General features: G+C 36.6%; 2 protein-coding genes across 2 annotated transcripts in view; one reads left to right on the forward strand and one right to left on the reverse strand.

The window, feature by feature from the left end:
* LOC137959289 (nuclear pore complex protein NUP107) overlaps positions 1-766 on the forward strand; it is a 56,627-nt gene extending 55,861 nt beyond the window's left edge. Inside the window, exon 24 of the mRNA XM_068806688.1 lies at positions 254-766. Within this exon, the coding sequence (XP_068662789.1) occupies positions 254-334 (81 nt within the window). The 3' untranslated portion in view covers positions 335-766. The remainder of the gene's footprint in view (positions 1-253) is intronic.
* A 1,009-nt stretch (positions 767-1,775) lies between these two features.
* Positions 1,776-13,412, reverse strand: LOC137960050 (protein PHYTOCHROME-DEPENDENT LATE-FLOWERING-like). Its single transcript, XM_068807515.1, has 12 exons — positions 13,081-13,412; positions 8,436-8,517; positions 8,294-8,358; positions 7,481-7,561; positions 7,123-7,203; positions 6,243-6,404; positions 6,052-6,150; positions 4,587-5,968; positions 4,191-4,417; positions 3,903-4,054; positions 3,757-3,795; positions 1,776-3,667 (listed from the first exon to the last, which is right to left on the reverse strand). Exons 1-12 carry the CDS (start codon positions 13,225-13,227, stop codon positions 2,129-2,131), a joined length of 4,056 nt encoding a protein of 1,351 aa, XP_068663616.1. The 5' UTR covers positions 13,228-13,412; the 3' UTR covers positions 1,776-2,128.
* Between the last annotated feature and the right edge of the window lie 4,951 nt (positions 13,413-18,363).

The raw sequence follows: 18,363 nt of genomic DNA on the forward strand, positions 1-18,363 counted from the left end.
ACTGGACACACTATATCTTATTGTGGGTTGCATGGCCTTAAACATACCCTTGAGATTTCCAGAGCTGCGTGTCTTTAGGAGATGGAATCAGGGTTGTCCATCTGTAGAACCTGTGTCCTGATTCCTTCTCAAGCTGAGATGGGAATAAGAAATCCCAGGTCTTAGGTGTCATTGGTTGATCTTTCCTGATATGTGGCAAGGATACTGTTCATGTATTTCACAACATTCCTTTTCTAACTTGTTCTTTTATCAGGAATTTTTGTTGTTTGAAAGGGAATACTCCATATGCAGCATGGAGTTTCAAGAGGAACGACTCTCTGTGGACGATTCTTAACTCATGTAATGCAATGAGAAGTATATTCTCATTTTTGGGTTCAATGTCATTCTTCCTGCTGATTGTTTACAAGTTCTACCTAGTGGGGTTACTGCAGTAAGTCCGACAAACTTCTTCAAGATGACAGGTGCTCGTACAATTACTAGCTCCATGTTTTCTTCTGGTATGATTGCTGTTGGGGTAGAAAAGATCGACTGTAGACAAAACTTTGTCCTGTAAAAACGAGGGTGGCAATCGTTGAGAGGCGGCTGAGGGAGCATCCATTGTATCATCTTTACATCTTAAAGGCCACACGGTGAGAAAGGACTCGTCAGAACACAACAGATGCTTAATTTTGTATTTATTTCTTTTAGTAGATGTACACAATTGTCTCGGAAGATGACTACTCAAAATTTCTTAAAGGCCTTTCTCATTTATTTCTTGAGTGATACACATCCATCTCAAAATGATTAGTCTGAGTTAGAAGACTTTCTCATTGCTCCAAGTTCGTTCTTTTGCTTTTGAATCAGTGCCTTATAGACGCTGGGAGAAAATAAAATTATTATTTCGTATCCTTATATTGAGATCCCCCGCTATCTAGACCATGATTGATGAGTTGGATTGTATGTTTACAAAGACAAGGCCCGACACATGTGAACCGAAAGAGCAAAACATCAATGCTTTGGAAATGATTTGTGTCACCGTGTACACAATATTCATATAGAGTTTAGAAAGAAGGGGTTGGGGCCTTCTCCCTCCCCTACAAGATTCTTCATTTTCTCTTCGATCCGTCGTATGAGGCAGGACAGCCGAAATTCCCCCTTTTTTCCCCATATCTTTCATAGATTTGAAAGGAAAGGGGAGGATGGAGTCCCTACCCATTTTTCCATTCAAAGACATTTTCTAGGCCGTCTTTTCCCTTCATCCCATCCAAGATCCACAACGTACAGGGCACTACGTGTTATGTAATGTCTGTTACATGGGTATAATGCCTGATTGAGCTCGAGGGTCTAACATAACATTACCCTCTAAAATCGAGATGTATCAAATGTTATACATTACTTGTTACAAGACACCCACCAACCCCATCGCCCTATTTATCAAAGTAGAGGCAGCATTCAAGCTCACTCAATAGCGATTAATTGCTCAAGTTGATTTCTTAGAGGAAATCTTGAAGCTTCCTCTCATTAAGCATAGGAAAGAAAGCTTAAATATAGCTTACATATGGGTGTATTTTTACAAGAATAGTTTGAACTTGACACTGAGGGGTGAGGGCCATCAAACGCACCAAGTCCTTTCCCTCCAACGGAGACGAAAAATGAGGGAAAAAGGGCCACTGGCTACACAGAACGCTCCCTCTATTACAGAGCATTTGTGTATACAAGTGGTGCGAGTCATCCTTGTCAAACTTGGATTCAAAGTTGTTACTTTTCCTGCCTAGAACAAGCAAAGGTCCCAAAGAACATGCATTTATGTGCACGCAATGAATCATACATTTACTTTCTACTGGCAGTATACCTTTGTTTCTTCATATTGACGATACCTGACTAACTAAAATAAATGAATCATACATTTACTTTCTACTGGCAGTATACCTTTGTTTCTTCCTATTGACGACACCTGACTAACTAAAATGCTAGCAAAGATAAAAGAGCTGAGTCTAATTCAGAAAATACACTTTAACTGATCGTTTTTTTTGGTATATCCAAGTAACCCAGGAATGCAGATCTTCTTACCTCTTTGCAATGACTTTCCTTGTTCAAGACAACTTTTATTCCCTTGGACAACTGCAACCTCCATTATTCTCGATGTCCTTCAAATATTATTAAGTGAACCCCCTTTATTTACACCTTGCAGCTCCATTGGTGAACTTGAGATACTACCCACAGACCCAAGTGTCTGCGAACTTAACTGGGGGCTAGCAGGGCCTGCAGCTGCATTGCTGACATTATTCATCTGATGCAAGCCTCCACTGCTCAGCTGTGGGCTCATCGGATTTTGTTGGCTTTGTGGTGAACTAATCTGCTGTTGTTGGCTGAGTTGCTGCTGAATGGTCATAGCAGGTGAACCCACATGTGGCTGTGAAAGTATAGCCTGAGCAGTATGTAGTGGAGAGCTTATTTTCTGTTGTTGTTGATGCTGCTGCTGTTGTTGTTGCTGCTGTAATTGTTGTTGTTGTAACTGATGCTGCTGTTGCTGTTGCAATTGCATCTGCTGCTGCTGTTGATTCATGTAAAAGTTGGTCCTGGGTGGCCCCATTGCTGCCATGGATGCACGCTGCAATGGGCTCATGTTACTCCGATTCAGTGACTGCCCCAACATAGACAAACCTGGGGATGCACCATGCATCTGGCCTCCTCCAGACATGCCAACAATCCCAGGCTGTGAGCCCAACATGTTCCCTCTGCTCTGCACCATCCTGAGTTTTGATGCCATAACAGCAGCATGGGCAGGTGATATGGCTCCTGAACGAATATGCTGGTTTAAAACATTGGTGATGTTAGACACCTGACTCATGTTCATCTGGTTGTTGCTCAGTCCTGATGTGGGGCCCACTCCTGTTGGTGCCGAGATTCCAGAACCAATTGCCATTGGTGCAGAAATGCCAGGTCCCATACCCATGGACCCTGAGATGCCAGCTCCCATGGGTGCTGACATGCCAGGTCCCACACCCACTGATGCAGATATTCCAGGTCCAACTGCTCGCACACCTCCAATGCCTACAACGTTGCTAAGACTACCTAGTCCAACCGTGTTATTTCCCATGCTCATGGCTGCCCCCAGTCCCATCATCATTTTTCTCTGCATTTGCGATGGTGGTGGTTGTTGTTGTTGTTGTTGCATTAACTGAAGCTGTAAATGCGAAGGCTTATTGACCATTGGACTACCCATATTTAGGTTTGTGCTCTGTCCGATACCACTAAGGTGAGACAGTGGATTTGTTGATAGTAGAGAGGATCTTTGCATTTGAGACTGTTGGAGTTGCTGAATCTGGTTATGTTGATTTTGCTGCAGTGGAAGGGAGGATGGGTCTAACTGCTGTGGTGGCCTAGCAGGCATAGGCCCACCAGACAAATATCCTTGGGACACCTGTACAGGGGAAGCATTTCCTGCTGATAGTAGTCGCTGGTTGGGTAGCACACTGTGTGTTGGATTTGTCGAAAGTGGCCCACCAGGAGCAGGAGCCACAGGGTTGTGCATCTGACCTGAAGTGTTTTCTGAATATTGCATCTCAGGACCTGCAGACTCTGTAGAAACACCTGGGACATTAGATAAGCCACCAGAACAGGCGCTCACATTTGTCGGTAAAGGTTGGATTTGATCATCCATGACTTGATACCCATCACGCATCGTCTGTATACACCAAAAGGACATGAATCAACAAAAGTTTCAAATGAGAGTTCACTAAAACAATCGACTAGAGAACCAATTTGATAACTTACCAGTGAACAAAACTGAGCAGCAAGCAAATCTGCATAGTGCTGAAAGACAAAAATATTTATTGACAATGAGAGGAAAATATTGATGCCTTGAAAATTTTGCAAAGAGCTGAGCACAAAATCTATTATAAAAATGAAAAGGAACTCACAGTATTGCACAATGTGGGAAGATACTCCAGATAGGGTAGAAGATCAATATCCTCTACATCACCATGTTGTATTGCTACCATGCCATCATGAGACCTCTCCAACAGGACTAATCTGTTCCGTGACTTGGGAACCATAATAGAAACACCATTTCCTGAGGAAACATGTGATAGGAAAAAGTCAGCTGAGCGAAAAAGGGCCATTTTTCGTCTTTTTATGTCAATTATTTATTAGTTAACTCCAAACATGAACTACTACTAATAATACATGACGGAGGGAGCCAATACAACCTTGGTAGATATGCTCGGTGTGCATGAAGTTTATAATTCTGCTTTTACAGGCATTTATGCTTCCCCCTATGAGCGACTTAGACATAGGATACATAGTGTTCGCCTCTTTGAAATCCTCGTTGTTTGGAGAATTAGAGAGACAAAAGGACAGCTGCTGAGTGGAATATGTTGAAGATTTCATTACATGATAATCATCCACTTTGTGCTTTCTACAGTTGAGTTGATATCTGAGCAAGCAAACATATATAATGCACATATATCAGACTCATATACACAAAATACCATAAATCTGCAAAATTTCTGGGTGAGCAGAAAAATAAAAGGGCTATGTTAATCTACTGAGCAAGTTTTGCAAGCAAGGTCAAAATTTCAAAACAGGATTTTGTTGGTCCATACCTCTGGGTAACTGCATCAATCTTTGTAAATCTATCAAGAAGATCTGTCAAAGGAGGTGTTCCAACTGAAGGGCTGTTCGCGTTTAGTGGGATATTCACATTGCTGACACTAGCAGGAGATGCAACCGCACCAATAGCTGGGGTTTTTGAGAGGGAATTAGATTTACGCTTCACCTGCATTGGTGCCTGTGCCTGCCGTTGCATAGAATCAGTAGGGCTAGAAGCTACTGAGGGGATGCCACCAGACATTGCTGCTGCTTTCTCTTTCTGTGATCCATGTGTTGCTGCAGGTGAGACAACCCCACTCAGTTGGGCCCCTAATGACCCACTAGATATTTCTCCTGATTTTGAAGAAACTGGAGACTGAACTACAGCACCTCCAGCTGAGATACGAGGGCTCTGCACTGACTTCCATTTTTGGAGTGAATCCTCTCTCCTTTGATCCTTCTCAACAAGTATACCAAGATTTTGCCACTGTGATTGGGGAGGGAAATGGGATCTCATAGAAGGCTGGGGCATCTGCCCCTGTTGCTGGCCAAGATGATTTTCAGGGGCAGATGTGTGAGAATCCTCTTTACCATTGTCAATCTCTTGTTTTCCTAATGGATCTATTTCACGTCGATCTTCCTTAACTCCATATCTCATTCCTCGCTGATCCAAATAAAAGGGTGGACCACCACCCTGACCTGAAGCCCCTTCAATCATTGTTGAGCGGCTATCACCCACTGCCAGTAGAGGGTACTTCGACACTGCAGCACTTGGATACTGCATTCCTCTGGCATCCATTTGCTGCTGCAGCATTGGGCTTTTCCAAAGCGTATCAGTTCCATGGAGGTTGTCAAGTGTTGATCCAAGTTGCAACAGTTGATTGCTGCCATCAAGAGTAGATGTCATCTGTTTTGGTCTCTTAATACCTGATAAAGTCCCCATTTGTGTGTCTAGATTTTCTCTCATCCCTTGAATAGAAACAGCACTACTCATATTTTCACTGTATGAATTAATTAACTCTTGCCCAGTAGATGAAGCAATACTAATGTTAGCAGATGACATGTTTGAAGGTAATCCAGAGCCTCGATCCTGAATGACTCTAGGATAGCCAACACTTGGTTGAAATTTAGGTTGACCTATCAAAGGTATTGAAGGTCTAGAAGTCTCTTGCCCAAAGTTTTTAGGTCTCAACGTCTGGTCAATATTCATGCTCTCACGGATGTGCTGCATGGCTTCATCACTTGGAATGGATCTAAGATCCCCTGATTTGTAGTTTGGACTCTCAAGTATCCTGTCAATAGAGACCTTTCCATGGCTTTGCTTGTTTGAAGTAACAGTAACTTCCGCCATTTGTCTCAATCTCTTTTTCCGTGTGGCACAAATACCCAAATCAAGCTGCCATAAATGTTTAATGAGATAACTGATACTAGTTACAGAGAATATTTTCAAGAAAGTAGCCTATTCCTCAGACCCAATACCTTGTTTGCAACTGGAGACGCACAAAGCCTGTCTATCATTGGAGTTGGGTCAAGACAGAGCCGTGGCTGCACAGCTTTCAATATCCGAGACTCTATTTCCTGCAGTAAAGAAGCATGTTTGGGAACAATCTGACATTGTTACAGCAAAATAGAAAAATGCATAGAGCATTTTTAAGGTTCAGTAAACTGACCATCAGGTCACCATAAGACCAGGACTCATCTGTGATTGAAGCAATATCTTTAACAATATTTTCCAAGGACATTCGGAGATGCACTTTATTCACAACTGGACATCCATCAACAATAGAACCATTATTTCCTGGTTCCAACATGCACTTCCTATAGTCCCGTACCTTCATTGAGAACACAATTGATAAGCCACTACACCAAAAAGATATACTAAAAAGCAGTTAAATGAAATAAATTAGCAGCAGTATTTGCAGCACCCATTTCAACTGAAACATAGTTCCTGTTCTCGTGTGGTTATCACATAGCATGAATTATCATTTGCAAGAAAGCAGGGCCCTAGTAGCTGATATATTGATCAGCTACTAATAAAGAGGAAAATTTGCTATCCACTTATATCTATTAACAGTATTGTGAAGCGATTGACAGCAGCAACTGCTGAAACATATGTTGCACTGGCACAAATACAATTTTGCCCCCCACTTGGACAGAGCACCAAAAACAGCCAACATTCTCTGCTAAAATCAACTGAAAATTACATTATCGAATTTATGGTGTCTAAAGGACTATCAGATTTTGGATCGATTATTAGACCATCAACTGGATAGCTTCAGATATCCAATCAACTGGTCATTCTGGATAGTCCCTGAAAAAACCATTAGGCAAAATCAAAATTGAGTGGGAATCATTTTGAGACCATTCTTCTCCCAAAAGCTTGTTTGATATCAAATTAGTAGAGAATTTTAATCATGTAACTTGGATTAAACTGCACACGTAATGAATAATGAGGTGTAGAGCACCATGTCTTTTGCCAGCTCTATAAGAACAACCAAAACCTGTAGAGCATAAATAAGAAAAACTGTCATTAATGAATCCATGACTCACCTCACATACAAGAGAGCCATTAAAATACTTGCTAGGTATATCATCCAGAATATCTCCAGGCAACCTACCTGATTCAATTGCCTTCAAACATAAGGCATGTCATGAACAATTAATAACACGAGGCAAGTAAATAAATAAACAAATAACAGAAGACAATATATATTTTACAGTATATAGAACTCAGTCAACTCATAAACCAGATGAGCCACTGAAAACATTCATCAGTAACGTAGTAAAAAATTATTTGGTTTATAAAAAAATGTTTCTAATTAAAATAAGAGATCACTTTAGCAGTAAAAGATAGCAAATTTTCTATACATCAACATTTTTATGCATGTATAAAATTTCCTTTACTTACTGAAAAAAGAGTCTCTGATGACCTATTATAAGGATGCAATGACTTTGGACCCTCCTGAAGCAAAGGTTGAAGCTTTCCATTCTGCAACTCCAAAAACGTATTTGTAAGATTTTCTACTCTATTTCCTGAACAATGGAAAAGATTTTTTGAAGCTTTTTATGGTAGTGCAACTATGAATATAAGAGCTAGGATCTCATAATTTAAAAAGGGAAGAAGGCCGAGAAAGAGGTTAGTGCAGAGAGAGAACTTTGGTTCACTAGTGAAGTAGAGAAGAGAAACAAGTAGACCATCTTTGTTATAGTAACTCCCTTTCATAGCTACAGGATTCCCCACAAATTGTGGCCATATATTGTAAAGTCAGCCATACATCCAATGTCAGATTCACAAAGCATGCCCTATAATAAAGGCCTACATTGAAAGAGAAAAGAGTAAAGCTGCTTTAACATGAAGCTTGTTAGCTAGTCCCCTCTCTGAACTATTGAGCTCGTAGGCTTACATAGAAGTCAAAATCTTCGCCTTTCTGCGCAATTTTACCCTTGTTCTTTTTTTTCTTTTAAGTTAACTGACAAAGTTTGCTGGCAAACAGGTTTGTAATGAAATTTCAAAACTAGGGGATTGTGCATAAATATTGATATTCTTGAAGATAATTACACAGGTTTTTGAGGGTAGGTGTTATTAACTCATATATCTAAACCTACGCTTTTCAAGCTATACTTGAGCATATCACGACAAACTTTCTATCCACAAACTTTGTTTAGCAATAACAATATGGCTTTGAAACAGTACAGAATTTGAACTTTTTTATAGACAAACCTCAGTTGGTTTTCCAATAGAGAAGCCAGCTGGAAAAAGGTTCAATGTAAAGGATGCCTCATGATCTACAGAAAAAAAAAATTGATATAAGTAATAATCGATGCTTAGAGGTTAAAGAGCACAAGGTAATCATTACTCTTACCAGGTGAAACAAAATTTCCCTCAGCAAAAGTGGACATGGGAAAAAAATTATTGACATCTTCATCCATTTCGCTTGCATCATCCTAAAAGAAGATAGAAAAGTGAAATTCGGAGGAGAACAAAACAATTATGCCACATGACCATACAAACCAAACAGCTTGTACATCTCAACTTCCTCATCAGAAATTTCTCTTTGGAATGCTGAATGGCTCTTTATTCATAAAATACAATTACAATAAAAGGGAAGCCTCCCATCATCATATAATTACATCTCGAGTTTTTCATCACAAATCTTAAGTAACTTAATCTAATAAGATATTTAGGTCCAGTATCATAATACTAATTCTTTTCTTTTCCCTTCTTGGGTATCTTATTCCTTTTCACCATGTGAATCGTTACGCAAAGTGGATCGTAATAGTATCACATTTTAATGCTGTGAGAAAAACAAACTTCTATATTTTTCTACTCTTCCTTCACATAAAATCCAACCAACTACTTGTCCCAATTGAATATGGCTACTAGAGAATAGATTAAGGGAGACTTTACCCAAAAAAATTGTGCTTTTTATGGTAAAACCATTCTGCACCAGCCACGAGGTCATGGGGTAGAGATGGATACTTCCATATATGGTATATTGTTCAGTAGAGTTTCCATACAATAGGGGATATAAGAAAAGAATAAAGATTTAATTTTAAAAACATTTGCAAAGTAACCACTGCACTAAGAGGGAGGCACTCATATAGAAAATGACATTTACATTAAATTTACACACTGGTGCACATAGTTATAACCTTATTAAGAAAGTATTAGTGTGAGTAAAGTTCCATTGACGATACTACTTAGGAAATGGGTTTCATAAGTAATAGGTCTCGAATAGTGGCTAGTCATTTTGGGAAGAGAGATTAACAGGCTTCTGCTGCACTCTTTATTTTTAACTGATTCTAGAAAATTTGGACCATTTCTCAATTTGTTTATATCATCCTTCAGCAGGGGTTATGCTTCTGCTGCACTCTTATATTATGATATGTTTGACCAGTCCCATTCTAAAATGACAAACCACTTCAGGAGGAGTATTACCCAATTTACCAATCAAATACGCAATAACAGATGTAGGACATTATCCACTCTGACACAAAGGTAGAATTATGTTAATATACAAAAAGAAAAGCTTTTACTTTCTCAGAGTCATCCTGCTAAGCTTCCCCAAGAGTAAAATGCAACATATGAAACTTAAATAACTTCCCCAGAAAACTACATAATTATCCCTGCATTTATTATTGAGGAGAAATTTTCATAAAAGTTAGTCAAAGTAATTAGCTATGTGTATCTGTCAGCTTCAAGAGGAAAAAGAGAGTCCTTCCAAGAAGAAGAGCTATTGAAGTCAACGATGCATAAGCAGAAAAAAATTTACAAGTTCAAAGGGAAAAAGAGAGTCCTTCCAAGAAGAAGAGCTATTGAAGTCAACGATGCATAAGCAGAAAAAAAATTACAAGTTCAAAGGGCAACTAAGAGTGAGTGGCCTCACAACCAATGGCATTATCTTCACCGTATCTAACACCTTAAGCAATACAAACATTTCATGAGATGAACTGGCATAAAAAAATTTGCCAACTTAAGGCTACACAATTGTCAGACGAACCTTTTTCAAAATCACAAGAATATAATTAAAAGGAGAAGAAATATTGTACTGTGAGATGAATTGAATCATCTAAGAGGAAAGGTTTTACATTATGACACATTCAATGCAGGAGCATTCAAGTGGCAACCCCGGTCTTTCTTAGGGAATATCCCGTGTCCAGAATGAGCCATAGACAGCTTGTCGAATTGCTAACGAATATTTGTTTCCTTAAATAAAAATAGTAATATGGTTCAAACAGTTAAAACATATGTCAAATTGCCATTCAATTAAGTTTGAACTAGCCATATACGCTTAGTAAATTCATAACATTAATTATCCCTCAGCGCAAATAAACAATAATGCAGTACAGGAATACATATCTGATTGACTACACACTAACATTAGAAGGTCAGCATCATGAGTATTGTCTTCAGATGCGCCTTAATGTTATCAACGCAACATCAGTTATGAGATGAATATCTCTTTGAGAATGTAGTAATGAGATGAATCTTGCCAGATTTTTGGGACTAGACAAGAAACTTAAAATATAATAATAATAAGAGTAGAAGGTGATCACAAATAATAGAAGGAAAAGGAAGGTTTAAGTGCTATAACAAAAATGGTAATCTTCAATTTTTCTGACTATATGTTTTGACACTCATTAAAGTAAAAATATAATAAAAAACATAATTGTGAAAAAAAATTAAAATATTTAAAAGCTTAATAGGAATAGGATCAATACACCACCATAAATACTATCAGACTGATCCCTAGATAAGAAATTAACACTCATGATTTTAACCAACTCGCCCGTTCAACGTGCAGCCAATTATGAAATGGGATATGTCGCATTTGAATTGTATTGGCTGCTTTTGAAACTATGAAGCAACTCTGCTATGGATGGAACTAGAGAGAGGTCCTATAGGTAAGAAGGCATTTGAAGTGGATAACAATGTGTAGCAAAGACCACCAACAAGATCGAATGAGCCAGCATTGATGAAACATCAAGGTGGAAAGAAAAGGACTTGAAATAAAAAATTAAAAAAAACAAAGTTTATAGAAAGGGATCCATGTAAAAGTCATTATGAGCGAAATAGATGTAATGAATTGAATGTGTGTATATGTGTGTGTGAGAGAGAAAGAGAGAGAGAGAGAAAAGTAGGTCACGTACTCTAAAGTGTGCCAATACAGGTTTCTGACACACTATAAAAACTCAACAAATCTATATGCATATTCTGAAGACTTTAGGCTGAGAAATTCATCATTGTCATATATTCCAAGTAAGCAATGAGATTAAGGATCATTACAGAGAAGAGAGATGCAGCACCAAGAAACAGGTCAGCTCTTATGATGTAAACTGGGTGGAAGAAGGAGAGAGAAATTTGGGCATTAAAAGCATCATAAAGGCTATCATAATAGGAATGACACAAGAAGAAGCCATGCATCATATATGTAGAATGCATATATTTCTTGATTGATAATAGTAATTATCTATAAACAAGTGAACTTCTAATGACATGTTTTATTATTTCAAGTAATTATCTATAACTGGGTGAACCTTTATTATTTCAAGTAATTATTTATCAACAGGTGAACTTCTAATCACATGCTTTATTATTTCAAGTAATTATTTATCAACAGGTGAACTTCTAATCACATGCATTATTATTTCAAGTAATTATCTATAAACAGGTGAACTTCTAATCACATGCTTTATTATTTCAAGTAATTATCTATAAATAGGTGAACTTCTAATCACACGCTTTATTATTTCAAGTAATTATCTATAAACAGGTGAACTTCTAATCACATGCTTTATTATTTCAAGTAATTATCTATAAATAGGTGAACTTCTAATCACACGCTTTATTATTTCAAGTAATTATCTATAAACAGGTGAACTTATAATCACATGCTTTATTATTTCAAGTCATTATCTATAAATAGGTGAACTTCCAATCACATGCTTTATTATTTCAAGTAATTATCTATAAACAGGTGAACTTCTAATCACATGCTTTATTATTTCAAGTAATTATCTATAAATAGGTGAACTTCTAATCACATGCTTTATTATTTCAAGTACCAAATAAAGAAGTAACATAATCCATGAACATGCTTCCATAAAACAGTAACGGATGTAATGAAGAAAATGTTAAATTTGGTAGTTTAACGGATCATGTACGTCATAAGTTCCACATAATATCTACTCCAAAATAATTAAAATTGCTAAAAAGGCAAACGTTGTAAAAGTTGTTAAACTACTAAATGTTCAATTTAGTAGTTTAACGGATCATGTACGTCATAAGTTCGACATAAAATCTACTCCCAAATAATTACAATTGCTAAAAAGGCACAAGTTGTAAAAGTCGTTTTTGTGGAACAATAACTGCATAGACGATAAGATTAACAATAAAAGACAAGATTACTTTCCCAGATATTGATGATAAATTCCACAACAACCTCCTGTAGAATTCCTTGAGTTTCCCAATATTCCCCATCCATAACACTGGACTATTTCTTTCAGTTTGTTTATTGTAACATTTAGAAGATTCTTTTTCTGGACGAGATAGTTTGGCAGTGAATCAAACCCTAAATTTCACGTTAACAACTAATGAATACAAAATAAAAAGACAGCGACACCTTTAATTACAGGAAATGCTAGAGCGACAGAAATTTTTTATAAGAACCACCTTTCAAATTTTCAGCAACAGGGTTTCATATTGAAGTTAACGCATAAATTAGTGTTACGTATACAATTCTATATAAACTAACAGAGCAACAAGGAAAAAAAGAAATAACAGGCAACTCAATGACACAAAAATAGTGAGTAAACAAAGAAAGAATAGAAAAAGTACACCATTCAAAAAGAAATAGTTAAGCTGCATGGATCTCTTCAGTTTGACGAAACAAAGCCCAAAAACCTAAATTCCCGCAGACACTAATTTAACCAATACGAAAAACAAATTATTCAAAAATTCTGAAAACTTAACTGATAGGACTTAACCGTAGAATAACTAAAAAGTACCTCATGCTTCCTCTTGGAAGCAGAGGAAGATTCATTTTCACTGAGCACATTCGAATTTTGGGTGGCGTCATCACCCACAGTCTCGACTGGAGGAGGTTTAGGACGAAACCTTGTTCCAGTATTGGCCACCTTGAAGGAGACACCCATCTCATCTGAAAAAGCCTTCGACTTCTCTATGCGTCAAGCAATCATGCCGAATCTTTTGGAGCAATTTCGGTGAATTGAGTAGAGTGGGTGGAGAGAGGTTTAGCAATTCGCATTAAGTAAATAGACAGTGAGAGTTTGAAACATTCCCACTTTGGAGAAGAGTAGGGAGGGGTAGATTCGCTGAATCTGAGACCCGTCGGACAGCGCGAAGCTTTGCTGTGTTTAGCTCGGAGCTAAATACTAGCCAAAAATGTAGTAAAAGTCCAATCATTATTTCAATGAGAAGCATGTGAGAAGCCTCACCGGAGCTTCCACGTGCAAATCAGGGCCCTCACAGACTGGTCCTAGCTGTCGGGGTGCAAACGAGTAAATTCGACAGTTCGACCGGTTCATCAGTGTAGTTCGACCGGTTCATAGTGATGAACCGGAGATATCATAAATAGGCAAAAGGGCAATTCTAGAAAATCATAGATGGATCCTGTCAAATGATATTTACCATTTATAACTTACAAGGGAAGAAAATAATTATAAATTACACCCATCTAATAATTTTCAACAAAAACAAAAGTCTAAAATTATTAATAATTTTCCCTTTCATATTTTAAAGCTCATATTAAATATTTGACATTTATTTATTTTTATTATACTTGGAGTAATTCATGGGAGAAAAAATCAACTATGAAAGAAAATCCAATGTATCTATTTAAAAAAAATTATATTTAACGATTTTCTTGTCTTTGTACAATCGTAGAAAACCGTTTGTGTTTTAACAAAAGACAGAATGGAGATAAGAAGCGTGAGTGATAGTTTGATGCTTCTTACGTCATTTTTCCTATAATTCCTTGTGGGAGTAGTAGGAAACATACTTTCTATCTACTTCGATAATTTCTTCTGACGAAATGAATTGGAGAAAAAAACTTTCAATATCCTAAAATTAAAAAGAAAAAAAAAATCTTTTGCTTCAAGATCACAATAAAATTTTATTAAAGTATAATTTAATTAATTTATCTTGATATCATCACTCAAACATTATTACAGTTATTATTATTATTATTGAATTAAATTATAGTTTAATTATTAAATATTTACCAAAATAAGTTTAATTAAATGCATTGTCCCCTAAGATCTCCCAAATCTTAATTAGGTTTCCCTCGGGTCTCCCACCATAATCCTCTCCCAAATCTCATTGACTTATTATGATTATTGTCGTTGCTGTTATTATGAATGAACACAAAATAGTTAGAACTAGATCTAATAAAGCCAAAATAAATCATGATTGAGTTGAACTTGTCAAACCAAGCTCTATGTTTCAACTTATATAGTGCCTTCTTCAGTCTACATAATGCTCCTTTGCTTGAGGAACAAAACCTTAGTGGTTGCTCTATGAAAACTTTATTAAGTAAATTATCATATAAAAATATTTAATGCATTTGATTGGTAAAAATCGACAACCCAAATTGACTGCCACAAACAATAAAATAAATACAAATTTATAATAACTCAAATTACACTCTTTGGACTCAAGTCTAGTTTATACCAATCCAAGGATCCATCAAGATAATGTTTGGTAGTAAACACCTATCTATTGTTCTAACTCAAATTATAGTATGGCATCTGCTCCTACCTAAAAGGTATTTCGCCAATAGGCCACCTATGTTTAATGGCACAAACGATGTCTATTGGAAAGTTCGAATAAAGTTTTTCCTTCAATCTATGGAGACCTTTTGACCCTCATAATGAATTTGATGGTGAAAAGATATGAAAATCTTTTGTTGAACTAAGTAGGTAAGGAGCAATTGAGAACCAACTCTAAGGCGATCAACCTATTGTAATGCACCTTAGGTCTTAATGATTTCAATTGGGTCTCCACATATAAAATAACCAAAGAAATTTGGAACAAATTGGAGGTGACCCATGATGGAACAACTCAAGTGAAAGACTCTAGGATTACCCTATTAATAGCCAAGATGATGAATTCAGAATGAGAGTGGGTGAATCAATAACTGAAATGAATTTTTTATTTACTCACATTATCAATAAGTTGAATATCTTAGGAGATAAAATATCCCTCTATAAAAATTATTAAAAGATCCTCCAAAATCATGAGACACAAGGAAAACAACAATTAGAAAAAAAAAGCTGATTTTAGGACAATGAGCTCTAAGAAGCTACTAGGTATTCTTTTGAAATATGAGATGGAATCGAAATAAAAATAAGAACAACAACCTAGAAGAAAGAACGTTGCGCTTAAAGAAAAAAGTTCATCAAATGAGGAGTAATAGATCTAGTTCCGATGAGGTGATCTTCATTACTAGACATTTATAAAAACTTATAAAAAGAAGAAAAAACATAAGAAAAAATCAAACAAGGGAAACAAAGAAAAATCTTGTAAAAAGACTAATATTTACTCTAAGTGTGGCAAGCTAGGGCATAGAAGAAGCAAATACCCATCTCTCAAGGAAAAATTTTTATCCTCAAGCAACGATCTTAAGAAGAAAGGGAAAGTCTTGATTTTAGCTTGGGATACAATTAAATGTGAATCCAATCATTCAGAAGAGAAGTGATATTGGACTTATGGCTTTAAAAGAAGATGACTCCATTACATAAGAAGATATAAGCGATTCAGATTATGAGCATGAACTTGAGGAACTAATTGAAAATATGTTAAGGAACTAATTGAAAATATGTTAAGAGTATGAACAAATATAACAAAAAAAATATGATACCCAAATACAAGAAATAGCCAAGTTTAAGAGTGAACTGACTACTTTATAGCCAATGCTTTAAGGCAACAAAAAATTAATTGTTAAATTATCTTGTCATAGATTAGAATTTGAAAAAAATTGCATTGATTTGGAGCAAAAACTCTAGAACAAGATTACACCTATGAGGCTCCATAGGAAAACAATAACATTCTTGTTCACAAATTTACTCCTTTGCCTCATTTAGATGCATTGATTGCAATGAATTCAAGGGCATGCAAGTTTGGATGCCCTAAGAGAATGTTGTAGCTAATGGCTTCCCAATGGGACCCAAGTTATTTGATATCTCAAAGGGATGATTCTTATTCTTTTTTGTAGGTTGGTCTCTAATCTGAAGCACCAAAGAACGTAAAAATTTTGGATAGTGGGTGCTCAAGGCACATGATTGATGATAAGAAGAAATTTGTAGAGCTATACCCAAAGGATTGCAGTCATTTCACTTTTGGAGATAATGAAAAAAGTACTATCAAGGGATTTGGGAAGATAGGAAACTCGTAACTCTCATATCTCATATGTTTATTATGTAAAAGAATTGATACACAATTTACTTAGCACTAGTCAATTTTGTTACAAAAAAATACAATGTTATTTGATATTAATTTCGATTTTTTCATTATATTTGTCAAAATAAAAATGTAAATATTATTTTATACTGGGATCAATTAGAGCATGTTAGTGCCCAATGTAACTGAAATGTTTTTCACTTACACTCGGTAAAATATGTTAAAAGCCTTTAATGCCCAGTGTAAGTGCAGGGGGAACTAAATTACAAATGTATTTCACCTTCTCCTGTTTTAGGCATAATGGAAGGGGTCGAGCTCTGAATTCACTTTCCCTCCCTAAATTACATCGGGCTCGGGCTGTCGGGAGGGCTTTGTCGAACGAGGGTTTCGGAGAAAAAAAAATTTCTCTCGCTCGCGACCGACCTTCGGCGATTTCAATCGCCCTCTGTGCAACCTATCTCCGACGCTCGACTTCCTTCCTCTTGCCACCCCCAGTACCAACGACCTTCGATGACTTCTCTCCCCTCTCTACAACCTCTCCGGCTCCTCTCTCGCTGGCAACCTTCGGCGATTTCAATCGCCCCCTCTGCGACCTCTCCCCGGCGCTTGAATCTCTTCCTCTTGTCATCCCCAGCACCGACGACCAACTTCTCTCCCTTCTCTACAACCTCTCTGACTCCTATCTCGCGACCTTTAGCGATTTCAATCGCCCCCTCTGCGACCTCTCCCCGACGCTTGACTCTCTTCCTCTTGCCGTCCCTAGCACCGACGATCGACTTCTCTCCCCTCTCTGCAACCTCTCAAGCTCGATTCGGAAGAAAGTAGGGTAAACACTTCTTCCTATAAATTTGATGGTTAATTGGCCATTGTAGGTCTTTGTTTAGAGGAGTTAGCTATTAAAAATCATTATTAGTCTTTAATAAAAGCAATATATTTTACATAGTTAAGAATGTATGGGGGTATGTCTCTGATTTACAATAAGCTAGTCCTCCTCCATGGTTGGCTTGATTGAGCAAGGAATAAGGAGTTTCGTTGTGGTAACTTCTGTTTACTATAAGCACTGCAGCTTTCTGATGCTTCATTTGCAGTGAAAATGAGTGTGCTTGTGGATCAAAACAAATTTTTTTGAAGCCATCCATGGCTATAGAAAAATCGTTGAAGTTTGGCAAGTTAGAAACAAGGGAACTGGAAGTAATTTTGTTTGGAAAGCAAGGATTTGCAGTAAAAGTGAGTTTGCTTGTGGAACAGAGCAATTTTTTTGTTGATAAGCCAACATATGACTATCAAAAATTTTGTATTGAAATTCTGGACTGTAAGAATGTGTTGCTTCTCTATAAATCAGAGAGGAGGGCGGGAGGTCCACCACAATGAAAGTGATAATTCTGGTGGAGAACATTGTGAAGATAACAATGAAAGTGAAAATGAAGATATTGATAATAGTGATGATGTTGAGGATGATGTGGACACTCAAAGAAGTACTCAGAGGGAGTCTGCAAGAGCATCATATTATTGAGATGTTTTAACAATTTAGATGTGGCAAAATTATTGACTATTATGTTTTAATGTCACTAAATATTTTTTGTGTTGTATTTTTGTATGTACAGTTGTAATTTTTTTATATTAAAAAGGTGATTGAGTTATATTTGTATTATTTTTATTTTTATTATTACGATGTTTGTGTAGTACGATGTTTGTATAATTATTTCATATTTAGATATTACAAAATTAAAATTTGATTACAATTTTAATAATATAAAAGGTAGCATTTATTTAATTGTTATATTTAATATATTTTATTTATTAACTAATATTAATTTAATTTACTAAATGTCGAATATATCAAAATATTTTATTTAATAAATAATCTATTT

This window comes from Aristolochia californica, unplaced genomic scaffold, assembly GCF_029961685.1.
Source record: "Aristolochia californica isolate CCGP_79_NKW_82.1479 unplaced genomic scaffold, dmAriCali1.0.hap1 SCAF_3, whole genome shotgun sequence".
NCBI classification, from domain to species: Eukaryota; Viridiplantae; Streptophyta; class Magnoliopsida; order Piperales; family Aristolochiaceae; genus Aristolochia; species Aristolochia californica.

Bases quoted from the DNA above. Each gene is read 5' to 3' on its own strand.
- LOC137960050 (XM_068807515.1), bottom strand. From the start codon at position 13,227: ATGGGTGTCTCCTTCAAGGTGGCCAATACTGGAACAAGGTTTCGTCCT. The intron at 7,562-8,293 runs GTTTGTCTATAA...TTGGAGTTGCAG, and splicing joins CTATTGGAAAACCAACTGAG to AATGGAAAGCTTCAACCTTT. The intron at 4,418-4,586 runs GTATGGACCAAC...TTGCTTGCTCAG, and splicing joins ATTGATGCAGTTACCCAGAG to ATATCAACTCAACTGTAGAA.